Source organism: Lolium perenne, chromosome 2 (assembly GCF_019359855.2).
Source record: "Lolium perenne isolate Kyuss_39 chromosome 2, Kyuss_2.0, whole genome shotgun sequence".
Taxonomy (NCBI): Eukaryota; Viridiplantae; Streptophyta; class Magnoliopsida; order Poales; family Poaceae; genus Lolium; species Lolium perenne.
In genome coordinates, this window is record NC_067245.2 from 323017271 (window position 1) to 323032000 (window position 14730).

General features: G+C 45.0%; 1 protein-coding gene across 1 annotated transcript; it reads right to left on the minus strand.

Annotated features, from left to right (window-relative positions):
- Positions 1–10034: 10034 nt before the first annotated feature.
- Positions 10035–11311, minus strand: LOC127337111 (stem-specific protein TSJT1). Its single transcript, XM_051363988.2, has 2 exons — positions 10962–11311; positions 10035–10859 (listed from the first exon to the last, which is right to left on the minus strand). The coding sequence occupies exons 1-2, from the start codon at positions 11168–11170 to the stop codon at positions 10292–10294; spliced, it is 777 nt and encodes a 258-aa protein (XP_051219948.1). The 5' UTR covers positions 11171–11311; the 3' UTR covers positions 10035–10291.
- Positions 11312–14730: the final 3419 nt, after the last annotated feature.

Genomic DNA, 14730 nt, shown 5'->3' on the forward strand with positions numbered 1-14730 from the left:
ATCTATATATGATAAGTTGACCCTCTTGAGACAAGGTGTTCTGACGGTTGATGCTTATTTCATGGAGATGGAGATGTTTATGCAGCGTGGCCGTGTCCGTGAGTCACTTGAGATGACAATGCAACGCTTTCTTCATTGTTTGATGTATAACATCAATGGCAATGTTCGTCATCACCGTTACACCAATATGAATGAGCTACTACATCATGCAAGAGAAGCTGAAACACAGTTAGCGGAAGAAGCACAAATCAAAGTTCGTGCTACGGGAGCTGGGCGCTACACGCCTAGGGCGCCCACATCTACAGCGCCGGCGCCATCTCCGCGCCCAGTATCCTTTCCTTCTTCGTCTAGCAGGCCGGTCTCCAATGTGTCTAACACAAAGAAGGTCGAACCAGCTGCAAGTACAAGTGGTTCTAGCATGTCTACTACGCGCAACCGCGATATGAATTGTCATACATGTGGTGGCAAGGGTCACTTCAAGAGAGATTGTCCTAACCGTAAAGTGATGATAATTAATGACAACGATGAGTATGAGACTGGAGATGATGCTGATCCGGATGCTCCAGAAGATGATGATTATGACAGTGATGGTGTAGATGCTTTTCCATCTGAAGCTCGCACTATTGTTGTGTCACAACGTGCTCTTAATGTGCAGCCAAGTGCATCTACTCAGCGCTGCAATTTGTTCCAAACCAAGGCACGGGTTGGTCCTGATAAAGCTTGCAAGGTCATTATTGATGGCGTGAGTTCTCGCAATCTAGCAAGCAAGGAGTTGTGTGCTAAGCTGAAACTGAAGTATCTACCGCACCCGCATCCATACTATATTCAGTGGTTGAGTGACAATGGTGAGATGAAGGTCAACCACATGGTGCGTGTTGATTTTGAGATTGGACCGTATAAGGATTCCATTAATTTTGATGTGGTTCCTATGATTGTGTGTCACCTACTATTGGGTCGGTCATGGCTCTATGACCGTTCTGTGCAACACAATGCCCACGCCAATACATATCACTTGGAGTTCAAGGGCAAGAAAATTAACTTGCAGCCTATGACACCACAACAAATTGTCAATGAATCTCATCAGAAAGTTGAAGTGAACTTGGAAGATGCATCCATAGATGGGCGAGAAAATTGTAATGCCGTGAGTGATATAACGAAAAGTGAGAGAGTGAATTCCTTAGTGCTATTAGCCACCAGAGAGGATATGAGAGAATTTAGTGAGGATCCTACAACCATGCCTCTTGTGCTTATGTACAAGGGTGAGGTTTTGGTTTCTAACGACATGACCCCTATTTCTCTTGGTGTTTCACATGTTTTGCAGGAATTCAGCGACGTGTTTCCGGAGGAGGTGCCCGCAGGATTGCCACCATTGCATGGTATTGAGCATCAAATTGACTTGATTCCCGGCGTCTCGCTACCCAATAGGGCGCCATACAGGCCGAACCCCGAAGAGACGAAGGAGATACAGAAGCTAGTACAAGCGCTACTCGACAAAGATTATATTCGCATAAGCCTAAGTCCTTGTGTTGTTCCTGTTATTCTAGGTCCTAAGAAAGATGGTACATGGCGTATGTGTGTAGATTGTAGAGCGATAAACAACATTACTATTCGATATCGTCATCCTATTCCCTGTTTAGAGGATATGCTAGATGAATTGAGTAGTGCTCCTGTTTTCTCTAAAATTGATTTGCGTAGTGGTTATCATCAAATTAGGATGAAAGATGGGGATGAATGGAAAACAACCTTCAAAACAAAATTTATTTTATATGAGTGGTTAGTAATGTCTTTTGATTTGACTAATGCACCTTGTACTTTCATGAGACTGATGAACCATGTTTTGCATGATCTTTTTGGCAAGTTTGTGGTTGTGTACTTTGATGACATATTAATTTATAGCCGCAATGAATCTGATCATACTATGCATGTTCGACATGTTTTGCAAGTGTTGCGTGATAATAAACTATATGGTAATGTTGAGAAGTGTACATTTTGCAAAGATATGGTCATATTTCTGGTTTATGTTGTCTTTAAGCATGGAGTATAAGTAGATTCATCTAAGATTGAAGCAATTCAAAATTAGCCTACTCCCTTGAATGTGAGTCAACTAAGAAGTTTTCATGGTCTTGCTGGGTTTTATAAAAGATTTGTACCCAATTTTAGTACTATTGATGCACCTTTAAATGAATTGACTAAAAAGGGTGTTATATTTGAGTGGGGCGCAACCCAATATCATGCATTTGATGAGCTGAAACGTATGATAACTTCTGCACCGTTGCTTGCACTTGCTGATTCCAATAAGCAATTTGAGAATGAATGTGATGCTAGTGGTATTGGAATTGGTGATGTGTTGATGCAAGAGGGTCGTTCAATTGCATATTTTTCTGAGAAACTTTCTGGTGCTAAGTTGAACTATCCTATCTATGATAAAGAATTGTATGCTTTAATTAGAGTTCTTGAGGTTTGGAAACATTATTTGTGGCCAAAAGAATTTATCATACATTCTGATCATGAAGATTTGAAATATCTCAAAGCTCAATCTAACTTGCATAGGCCTCTTGCTAAGTGGGTTGAGTTCATTGAGTCTTTTCCATATATTATTAAGCATAAGAAGGGAAAAGATAATGCTATTGCTGATGCTTTATCGAGGAAGAATATGTTATTAACTCAACTTGATGTTAAAATTCCTGGATTAGAAGTACTATGTGATTTGTATGCCACTGATCATGATTTTGCTGAACCATATCGCTTGTGTGATATTTGTAAAGCATGGGAGAAATATCACATACATGATGAGTTCTTTTTTAGAGCTAACAAACTATGTGTTCCAGAATCGCCTGTGCGTTTTCTCTTATTGCAGAAATCACATGCTAGAGGTTTGATGGGTCACCTTGGGCGTGAGAAGACGCTACTCATGCTCGCTGATCACTTTTATTGGACAAAGATGAGGCGGGATGTGGAAAAATATGTGAAGAGATGCATTACTTGCAACATGTCCAAGTCCAAGCTGAAGCCTCACGGTTTGTATACTCCTTTACCGGCACCCACTACACCATGGGAAGATATTAGTATAGATTTTGTGTTGGGATTGCCGCGTACTAAAAGAGGTCATGATTCTATATTTATGGTAGTGGATAGATTTTCTAAGATGTCACACTTTATTGCTTGCCACAAGAGCGACGATGCGTCGCATATTGCTAACATGTTTTTCAGGGTGATTGTACGTCTACATGGAGTCCCTAAGACTATTGTTTCTGATCGTGATGTGAAGTCCATGAGCTACTTCTGGAAGACACTTTGGGGAAAGCTGGGGACAAAGCTACTTTTCAGTACTACATGTCATCCCTAAACTGATGGTCAAACTGAGGTGATGAACCGGACATTATCACAACTGTTGAGATCCATGATCAAGAAGAACTTGAAGGAGTGGGAAGATTGTTTGCAGCACGTGGAGTTTGCTTACAAAAGGGCGGTACATTCTACCACAGAGCTGTGTCCGTTTGAGGTGGTATATGGTTTCAAACCCATTACTCCACTTGAGTTGTTGCCTCTACCATACATGAGAGAGTCAATATGGAGGCATCAAAGAGGGCAGATTTTGTACGGAAGACACATGAGAAGTCTAAAGAGGTGATTGAGAAGAAAGGCAAGAACAATATTGCAAGGATGAACAAGAAGCGCAAGGAGATGTGGTTCAAGCCCGGTGATATGGTCTGGGTTCATTTTTGCAAGGACGGATTCCCGAAGCTACGGAAGTCCAAGTTTCTTCCTCGTGGTGCTGGTCCTTACAAAGTGCTTGCCAAGATCAATGATAATACATACTCTATAGATCTTCCAACTGATGAGTTTGGTGTCAGTAATTCTTTCAATGTGGCTGATTTGATACCATATGATGGAGAAGACCTTGGAGCGTCGAGGTCGATGCCTTTTGAAGGAGGGAGGGGGGAGATGATGAGGACATCCCTACCGAACCACTACCTCCGTCATTGCAAGATGAAGAAGATGTTGCTGTGAAGGTCAAGTCCAATGAAGTCAGAATTGGACCTATGACAAGAGCTCGTGCAAAGCTACTAAAATAATAGGTGAACTTGTTCTTAAACGATACTTTGATTGATGAAAATTTTATACTACCTAAATCCTTTGACTTGTGTATGATCAGGTACGAGCATAGGAAGCATCGCACGAGGAGGAGGAGAACAACTGGACATGGTGATAGACATGAAAACACCTCATGGACGCGCAAGGGAGGAAGGTGAAGTCCAGGCTGGCGCTACGCCCGACGCGACCGGCCCGGTCCAACGGGCTCCCACGCCGAATGAGCCGGCGCCCGCCAGCTCCTGCGCCGGTGCCAACCGTGCGGGTATACTGAGCGTCCACCCCTTGGCCCGGTCACAGCCCGGTCCCTGGTTCGGTCCAAACCGGACCGGCCGGTTCTGACCCGGTCGACCGGCCCCCAGGCCGGCCGTGTCCGAGTCAGTCTTGACCAGATCCCGATCTGGGTCGGTTATTATTGTATTTTCTCGACTTCTGGTCGTCCTGAACCCCTATATAAGTGTCTAGGACGCCCCCATAATAGGTTTAGACCATGTTTAAGATAAACCCTAGTTCATAGTTGATTGCTTTGCAACTCTATTGAATCTATACACCAATTCGCATCGATGTGGTGTTTTGCTACTGAAAGTTTTGTGTAATCTGTTGTTCCATGGGGAATTAGACGTTGTAATTTATCACTTCGTGGTCGGCGGCTACGTGCGCAAGTGTGTGGAGTTGCGAATATCTTGCATGGTATAGAGTTGTTGCATTGGCGACAGAATCAATCAAGAGACTCGTCAGCGTCATACAAGTTATCATCCACTTCATCATCGTGTATCTCCGCTGTGTTCATCGCGTGTTCATCATCATCCACCTCGCTTACTGAGAAGATCGGGCAACCCCTTATCAACGGCGGTGGCAGGGGAGGGCGGAGGAGGAGGCCTGAGCGAGGCTGGGGAAGAGGCGCGACCCGGCCACCGCGGGGGCGACGCGGGTCGCGAGAGGGTTTCGCGAGAGGAGAGGGGAGGGTTTCCTTCGCGGGGGCCTCGGTCATCAGTGGACTACTGAAAGCAAATTTTCACCTCTGTTTGTGGAGCATGGTCGTTGCAAACATCAGGAGCATTATGCGGACTTGGCGTGTGTGGGATGTTCCGCTGATGCTTGGGACATTATATTAGGAGAGCAGAGAAAACGTTCCTCTAATTTTGGGTGATTACCAGACATGTGCTGAAACTAAACCTGAAGATCCGGAGTCGAATAGACTTTTATTCTCATGGTGTATGTTACTTTAGAAATTTCACTGGTCTGGTGATATGCGTGCTTTATTCTCTAACTCCTGAGCATAGAACTGCACGCCTAAATTTAAAACTGTCTGTTTGATACCTTTTCTTCCAACAACTGGGCTAATCCCCTTTTCAATAGTCAAAACCATATCTCCATGATTTTTCCCAATAGCCTGTTGCGTGTACTGAATATGTGATTCTTGCAGGAAGACTGCGAATGCTTTCCTTCCTCTGGAGATGCAACCCTCAAGCGCAATACATACCAAGGTGTGGGTTTAGCTGGAAGGTGGTGTGACTATCAGTGTGAGTCTGAAGATACCACGAACACTGGAGCTAGCTAGCCCGACTGGCACGCACAGTGAGCCTTTTCAGTTGAGTTCGGTTAAGCGCTTGGCTGCAGAGGAGCCGTTTCAGTGATGTGCATTGAAACAGCCTGAGCTTCCATGCATTACGACGAGGCAGGAAACGGCAAAGGGGCCGGGGATGAAACTGCCAGCCAGCAGCCAGCATATATGCTTTCACTGAATTTATCTGCCATTGGCCAAATGGCTTCCGAAACATGCTACGGAGTAGTATATCACGGAGAGGTACTTGGTCTGAAGCTTTGTTTTTTTGAACACACACACCGGAGTGAGTGGTACTGGCAAGAGAGAGATACCTTTTGATTAAGTCTGATGCCATGTTTGTACGATCGACTCCTCTCCTTGCAATGTTGTTGCAAGGTAAGAATGCACATGTAATTAAGGGTGCATTAAGCTAACTGAAGCCTGTGTGGATGCATCATGTGTTCTATTCTCATTTTGAGACCAGATATGATCTTTTATTTTAATGATTTATAACCCAATTCGAGAAGTAGCTTTATGCTCTGTACACAGTGTCTATTGTTTAAACTAGTTGGTTACTGGTGCAATCTTTGGCAATCAATATTCTTTTACACATTTATATTGTACTTACTATACTAAATATTTGTCTAGATACGTATCTGAGTCAATTAATTTGGAATATTCTTTTACACATTTGTAAACCTTTTTCTTAAAATCTACTAGTACAATAAGATTGTGTTTTCTTTCTGGCTTATTATAAGTGTATACTACCTCCTACCTCCGTTCGCATTTAATCGACGTGCAAGTATATGTGTCTGTTTATTGCGAATGAAATATATTGATTAAAGAAGTGAGCCTGGCTCACTTGGTTCATTCTCAATCATGGGTATTCATTTTGCCAAAATTCTTGTCATTTCTGCTAAAACTTTCTCCATTTTACCTAAATTTTCATTGTTTTGTCAAAATCATGAGTATTCATGTGCATATACGTGAATACACCAAGCGCCGCTAGTGCCTTTAACACAAGTGCACAAGGGCTCTCTGGGTTGGTAATCAGCCTCCAAGCCTGACGGGCTAGACGCGCTTGGTTGAAAACACCGAAGTCCCTAAACCCAAAGCCCTCCAAGTTATTTTGGACAGGTGACACTATTTTTTCCGCTTCCCTTTCCGTGCTCTCCACCAATAATTTCTAACCATTCTTGTAAGAATATTTTGATAAGATTTAGCTGTCGCTCAAATCAAATTATGTGTCAATATTGACATATGCTAATTAAAAACATGCAGCTTGAAGATTTAGAAGATTTTTTAATAAAGAAAATATATTAATATCAATAATATATAAATTGCACACATTCACTGCAATTATATAATATCAGGAATTAGTCGAGACGTGAAGGATACACAACTAAAAAAAAACCTACCGAAGTGATGGGCGCCTCAAAGCAACATGAAACAACTCACAAGGCTGCCAAGCACTGCACATATTCATCGTGTACACGGTTTTGACATGGACATTCGCCGCGAAGATTTAGAGGGTGTAGATTTGTATGTGCTTGAAAGGAGGTAGAACTAGATCCACGCACAAGTTTTTGGGATTAAGTTAGGACAAAGGTTGGCGCGAGGATGGCTATCTGTTGCTCAAAAGCAAACATCTAGATTCTAGATTAGTTGTGTGTAGATAATTATCGAGGGTTGTGTCTTATTTTTTTATATGGAGAGGGTTATATATATATTGTGGCGAGAAGAGGATAACATGCTGACTCATATCTCCGTGCTGGCTCTCTCTCTCATCTCCACTGACCCGGCACCATGTTATCCCCAAAGAATCTTCATGTTGACAACTCTACTTAAATTTATTTCGTCTCACCGATCAGATGAACAGCAACCATCGTACTTAACCTTTTTTCCCTGACTAGTATAGCTAGCGCTCAAAATAAATGGCTTAATTTTATATAGATTAACACAAAAATGTGCGTTGCTACGGTGCCACGGCAAACAAAAAGAACAACCTTCTGTAAGTCAACAGAGTCCAAATGCCTATCACAGAAAATTAACTTTCCATGTTAATAGTGAAAATTAAATCTCTATCTAAGTTTAGGCACATGAAAAAAGGACCCAAACTTTGCATAACATATATGACTAATAATAAAACGTATAGATAAGCTTAATCATTATTTACCTTTTAGTTAGAGGTAAAGTGATGTGGCGTGTTTAGTTAATTAACTTGCGTGCTTAGCCAGGTTAAATTTGCATCACACTGTCTTATCCTCACAGCATCGCTCTTTCTATTCATCTTGTGGTTTGCCTTTTCTTTTTGAGGGAAAGCCATTTGACGAGCTTTATTGATGAATAAACAAACTTGTATCTTTTACGAGTTTTGGAAATAAAAATCTATGCGGTTCATCATCCAAGAAACAATCAACATGATTTGAAGAACTATGCCTAGCTAACTTCTCTTTTGACTGTGTTGAAACGTGATATTTCGAGAAACCAAAGATAGAATCTGGCAATCATCATATATAGCTACAGAAGACCTTGAGGAGACGCCACCCAAGAGCATAGTCTTAATAACCTGCATATTATTAGATTGGAATATGAAATTTTGACATCCCAAATGTTGTGCCAGGCTGAGTCCATCTCTTAATGCGTAAGCTCCAGCCATCATAGCATCAGTTAGAAAATGAACCTCCTTTCAGCTTGCAGCAATAAATTTTCCATTTGAATTTCTAACAATTGCTCCCATACTACTGGTACTACCTCCATACCGGATTAATGGGCAATTACGCATTTCGAGAAATAAGTTTGACTACTAATTTGGTCAAAAAAATATGAGATATACACCACAAAAATTATACCGTTGGATTCGTATTCAAAAAATGTTTTCAATAATATAATTTTTGTGATATATATCTTATATTTTATTGATCAAATTAGTAGTCAAACTTGTTTCTCGAAGTGCGTAATTGCCCATTAATCCGGTATGGAGGTAGTACCAATATCTAGATCGAATGCTGCATCAACTTTATTTTGAGCCATCCTTCCGGCGAACAACTCCAGGTCTCCTTATTTTACTCAATTGGTTTCTTCTTAGCTTTGTTTTCTTGTTTTCTTACACAAGTTTCGCGAAAATACGATATTTTTTATGGTCTATGTAAAAAGTGAGAATTATCTTGTGAAAAGTCTTGTTTTAAGCACCGAATTTTGTCCTTTTTACACACGCCACACAACAAGTCGAGCGATTTTTTTTTAAAAAAAATTGATGTTTCAAAATGCGTCTAAGATGCATTTCAAAATAAAGTGAGCATATGCTCCCATGAACCAAAACACCACTTCCATTGTTATATAGTACAGCTCTCCGAGGAACAAACTCATGAGAATTGAGGACTATCCAATTGTTATTTTTTTTTCAAGTCAACTAACTTGCACACCATCTAGCTTGTATACACTTGCACATCAATTGTGTGTACTACTTCACATGTAGAAATATTTAAGAATCTAAAACAGAATATGCCTTATTTCTATACTACATGTAAATTTTGGTCACTTGATGTTTGATCCCTCAACTTGAATTCGAGATGACATGACCTCTAAATGTTTGCAGATATATAGTCGCTGTCCAAAAAAAAGAAGGTTTGGTGGATGATGTGGCAATCTCTTTGTGTATGTGGCAACACTGTCATTAATTTGTTAAAATATCAAAGAAAAGAAGAAAGTGCCTCCAAGAGAAATCATTGTAATTCGTAGTTGCGAGAGTTACTTTGTAATTCCTTGAATAATATATCCAAATCAGTGTACATGTAATGGTTGCGACTATGAACGGGGGTTTATGTGACTAACGAACAAAATTAGAAGTAAGAAAGAGGCTTATGTCACCTAACTGTAATTTTATTTGGAGGGAAAACCAATTTATAGTTGGATGGAAGAGGAAGGATCAATCTATAGCTGGATGGTTAGAAGCACAAGTACCTATCCTACTAAGGATTAAATCTTAAATTTAATGCTTCCTTGTCTTATAAAATAGTGAGGCGCGTGTGGTGACTGGTGCCTTCGTAAATCACAAGACACATCATCAATGTCTCAGAGGTGTTTGTAGAGCTAAGGTATACGTGCGTTATAGAGATAAGTGTATAGTATATATGTATTTACGAGTGTATGCATGTTTTTTCTTTAAAAAAATTGTTTTGAGGATTCAAACGGTTCCACAAGGCGACAAGGACAATCGAGCTCAGAATAATTCCCACGTTCGGTGCGTAGATGGACTGAATCGATCAACAGAAGACTGAAACATTATCAGTTACCAAATACTGAACCGACAGATGTAAGCAAGGAAAAAAATAGTGCACACAGAAGACCAGCATGTGCATCATCTGAAAAAGAAGATCATGTGACGCTAGCAATCTGGAAGTGGAAGCAAAGTTTTATTCCTTCACCGTATCGACCACACAAGCGTGTCAGTCAGTCCACACGCCCAACAAGATCAGAATGTACACTGCGAAGCAAGAGTAAATAAAAGAGGGAAAAGAAGAAAATGTAAGCCCAAATCGAGAAGTCCGCCGACGACCGAGATACGCCGGCCGCCTTGGCTACTACTACTACGCTAGGCTGGGTGCCGCGCGCGGCGACTCCATGCGTGCGTCAGACAGACATCAGATCAGATCAGATGGCGGCGTCGTCCCAGGTGGCGGCCCAGTTGGTTGCGCTGCCGACGCGCGGCATGGAGTTGATCTTGGTGAAGGCGTCGACCTTGAAGTTGGCGCCGCACATGACGCCCTCGCTGTCGACGCGGGGCATGGCCTTGAGGCGGTTCATGGGGTGCTCGAAGCTCTTGAGCCCGCCCTCGCTGTGGAACATGCAGCCGGCCGGGAAGGGCGCGTAGGACTTGCCGCACCCCGCCTTCACCACGGCGCGGTCGTCGCAGATGACGACGGAGCCGTCGGCGGCCACGCCCCAGTGGAGCGGCACGCCGCCGTCGGTGCTCTGCGCGGCGAAGACGGCGCCGTCGGACTTGCTGTCGAAGACGACGAAGGCGAAGGATCCCGAGAGGTCCTTGACGACCTGGTCCGCCGGGTAGGGGCCCCGGTCGCGCAGGGTGCGGTAGGCCTCGATGACCAGCAGCGCCTCGTTGGTGGAGCGGCCCGTCAGGCCGTACTGCCGCATCAGGCTGCTCAGGTTGTCCAAGCTCCCCATGAAGACGCAGTAGATGTCGTCCAGTCCGCAGAACATCCTGCGCGCCAACACAGTAACGAAAAAAATCAGATCTTTGATTATTAATCGCCGTTTTGGAGTTTTTTTTTTCAGTTGGTGCGGTCGAGCGACCTGAGCTTACCTCTGGTAGCCGGAGAGGGTGCGTGGCTGCGCGGCGACGCAGGCGAGGGCGGCGCCACCGCCGAAGGAGGTGGAGAAGGCGTCCTCGGGGTGGGCGGCATGGAAATCGCGGAGGATCTGGTCGGGGTTCTTGGGCTTGGCGACGCCGCTCCGGGGGCTGTTGAGCTCCTGCGGCGCGTGCGCCACCTGCTTCTGGAAGATGGCCAACATCCTCGAATCAAATGTCAATCACAAACTTTCTTCCGTGCACTGGACGGATGCAGAGCTAGCTTGCTCGAGCTGCAATGGAGAAGACGAGACGGATGGAGCTAGAAGACGAATGAGAGGTGGGGAATGGAATGGAGGTTTTGGGATGGAGATGGGGGTCGCGTTTTATAGGGCGAGCTCGGCGGTCTACGATGGCACGAGCCGGGAAATTTAGCCGTGGGTTTGGAGTCAGTGCAGCTGATGATGACGATGATGTGAGCGTCCGGGAGAAGGATGGGCTGGATCTGGATAAAGATAGCTAGGCGACGGGATAAGATCATCACGTACGTAGTTTATTTTTGGGAAACTGCTGGGCGTCCCCCGGGGGATCTGATTTCCCAGCCCCCGGGTCCCCAGCCGTCGGATCAACCATTTTAACGGTTAGATTTGCGTGTAGCAAAAAAAATCTCCGGTAGCAAAAAACCACCCCCGGCAGCAAATGACTGAAGCAAAAAACGGTTCGTTCAGAAAAGAAAATAAAAAAGTTGGGCTCGCCGGAGACCTCGCCGGAGACCACGTAGCAAACATATTACGCAGATGTAGCAAAACCGCAAATAAATTGTAGCAAATTTTTTTTATTCACATGTTGCAAATCCTCTAAAACATCAACGGAGACCTCCCCTGGCAGCAACGGCCGTCCGAGGTTGCAGCAACTCCGTCCGCCTAGGACAGCAACGTCAGAAGCCTCTAGTAGCAACATCCTATGCCTAGGGTAGCAAAAGTAGGCCTCCGCCCATAGCAAAAATCTACCCTCCTCCGGTAGCAATGCCGGACACCTTAAATAACAAAATCGGCCTCTGCAGGTAGCAACGCTGCAGGCCTAAGATAGCAAAATTCCTAACAAAGCAGAGGAGTGCGAGATGGAGGCGGCTTCGGGTAGGCCATGGCAAGGATGGGTGGAGAAACTCGTGGCGAGGTCGCCGCACTTGAGGACGAAATGAGGTCTACGCTCGCCGCCGGCTCATCCCGTCCCGTTGGTGCTGCCGGCCCAGCCCGTCGCCGTTGCGCCGCCAACACCTACGAGGCGGAGACCCTCACGCTCGCTGCCGGCATGCTGCAGGTCGACCGCCTCACTGGGATAAAGCCACTGGGACCGCCTCACCGCGAAGAAGGGGCTTGTCGTCCGTGGGGAAGAAAGGAGCCCGCTGGCCGCGGGGAAGAAGATCTCATCGGCTTGTCGGGTCCAGGAGCGGCGGCGCTCGGCTACGGCGCGGCGGCGCTCGGCTACGGCGCGGCGGCGTGTAGATGGGGAGCTCGGCTACGGCGCTCGGCTACGGCGCGGCGGCGTCGCGCGTACGCGGTTCCATCCAGGAAGAAAAGGTTGGGGATCGATCTGCGGAGATGTAGGGCCCACGCACGTGGTGGGTGGGTGCGTCCGCCCGATGCTGTGCATCCAACGGCAACGCATGAGGAGGTTGCTATGCGAGGATCCCCGGGGGAAAGCAATCATTTTCCTTATTTTTGCCGTTCCGGCAGCTAACCGTGATGTGACACCAGTAGTACTGCTTCCCCCAATCCGGTGGGTGGGGGTGCGCTTGCAAGTTGCATCCGATCCACGGTTTTTCTAGTCTTGGACAAGACGATGCTCCGGTTTATCGCCGTCTGGAGATTAATATGCCAGACCTTAATTTAGTTACTGGTTAATTAAAGCACGTGATTGTACTGTTCACATCCTCTAGAATATGTAGATTAGGATTTACTGTTCACATTCTCTAGAATATGTAGATTACAGGGAGAGAAGACCTGGATAAAACAATTTCAGGTGACAAAGAGAGACAATTATATTTACTGTTTTGCCACCTGAGATTTTCTTAATTCTCTCAAACAATCAAGAAAAGTGCATTGCCAATTGAGATCTTCTTAATTCTCTCCAACACTAAAGAAAAGTGCAATTACAGTTTATAAAAAGTATAACTCATTACACTTCGTTAGTTGCACTTTTCAAACGTGCAAGTAAGGTAGAAAAGTTCAACTAACTAGCAAAAAATGCAACCGAATTGCTTTTTTCTTTTCCTAAACTGCACTTGCTTAATCTGGAGGCAAGATCCGTCAGCATTGTTGAGGTGTTGGTCATTGCTAAGGTTGTTGTCACTGCACTTGGTGGATTTAGTCAGATATGTCCGTCTATTCCGTTTCCAATCAATCCCATGAGGTATTCTACTCCGATTCCCTTCGTTTCATCCATGATTTTCATCAATTTGATATGATTTAGAACTTTAAAACGACAAATCTCCTCATATACTGACTACGGATCGCCACACAAGGTCTGTCGACAAAATACTCACTCTGTAGTAACACACAAAGTAACTAGTAAACACAGAATCAGGGCTGAAACGCTAAATGTGTTTGTAAAAAATATAGCATTTAAAAGTTTTTAAAATCCTAGAAAAAGAAAAGAGTGGTAGATGTAGCCAACAATACATTGTACAAAACTCTGATCGCGAAATAACCATGTATTCTTATAGTGAATTATAGCAGCACGTAGGTACGACCCCAATGGTCGTGACAAATTTGTTTTAATGCGGCTCCGTGCTATTATCGTGGACAGTGTAAGCGTGTGTACGTGTAGGCGTGTGTATGTAGGATTGTTTATCCGACGACCGATGAAGATGGAGCGCGTGTCCGTGGGCAGCCGCCGTCGGTTTCGCCGGAGCGGTAATCATCACCACGGCACTGAACCACTTGTCTCTACTCTGTACGACGTAGCGCCGTAGCACGCCAACGTCTTGCGGGTACTCCAGACTCTGGCCCAGCGGTTGGGTGCACCCGGCTTGCCACGAGGCACTGTGCACCGCCCTCACACACACGCACGCTGTCGCTCGCGTAGTACTGCTCTCCTCTCCTGTGGGCCGGGAGAGGCTGGGCCAAAAGATTCTGGCGTGCGCCCGAAAGCCTGGGGATAAGGCCGGCACGGCGGCATGGTCGCTGGGGACACGTCACCCTGCGTCGGACGTACTACCTGCAACTATGGTAGCGTACCGGCCGTGTCCGTTCCGTTCCGTTCGTCGCGGCGGTCACGTGCCCGGCTCGACAACGTGTCAGCTTTTGCCTTATTTTTCTCCACCACACTTTGCTCTGCTAAACGTGTAATCAGCGAGACCTGCAGGATAGGGTACGGTCGCAGCAAGTGCTGCTGCTACCGGATTGGACAATCTGGATCACGAGGCGGTGACTCATGCGTGTCGGTGGCTCCAATCCTATTCCTGTCACGAGCACGATCTGTTCTGTTCGCGCGCGCGTCCACCGCCACCAAGTTTGGAACAAGTCTCGCGGGAAGAGAGAGTAGGGGTAAAAACTATTAGCATGTACTCGTACAAAACATTGTCACAAAAAAGTACTCGTACAATACATATCTTTTGGAAGATGCAAGTGGGGCAACATTAGCCTACCCTTTACCCCAAAATTTAGACTTAAATGATGATGTCATCTAACATTGCTAGTTTATTTTTTAACCAAATAGGGTAGAGGGTACCCGAATCATAGCCCACTTGCATATATCTTAAAATTACCACGTAGGATAAATA

Excerpts from the sequence above, each read along its gene's own strand:
- LOC127337111 (XM_051363988.2), bottom strand. The coding sequence starts at position 11,170 with ATGTTGGCCATCTTCCAGAAGCAGGTGGCGCACGCGCCGCAGGAGCTC. Across the intron at positions 10,860-10,961 it reads ACCCTCTCCGGCTACCAGAG|GATGTTCTGCGGACTGGACG; the intron begins GTAAGCTCAGGT and ends GTTGGCGCGCAG.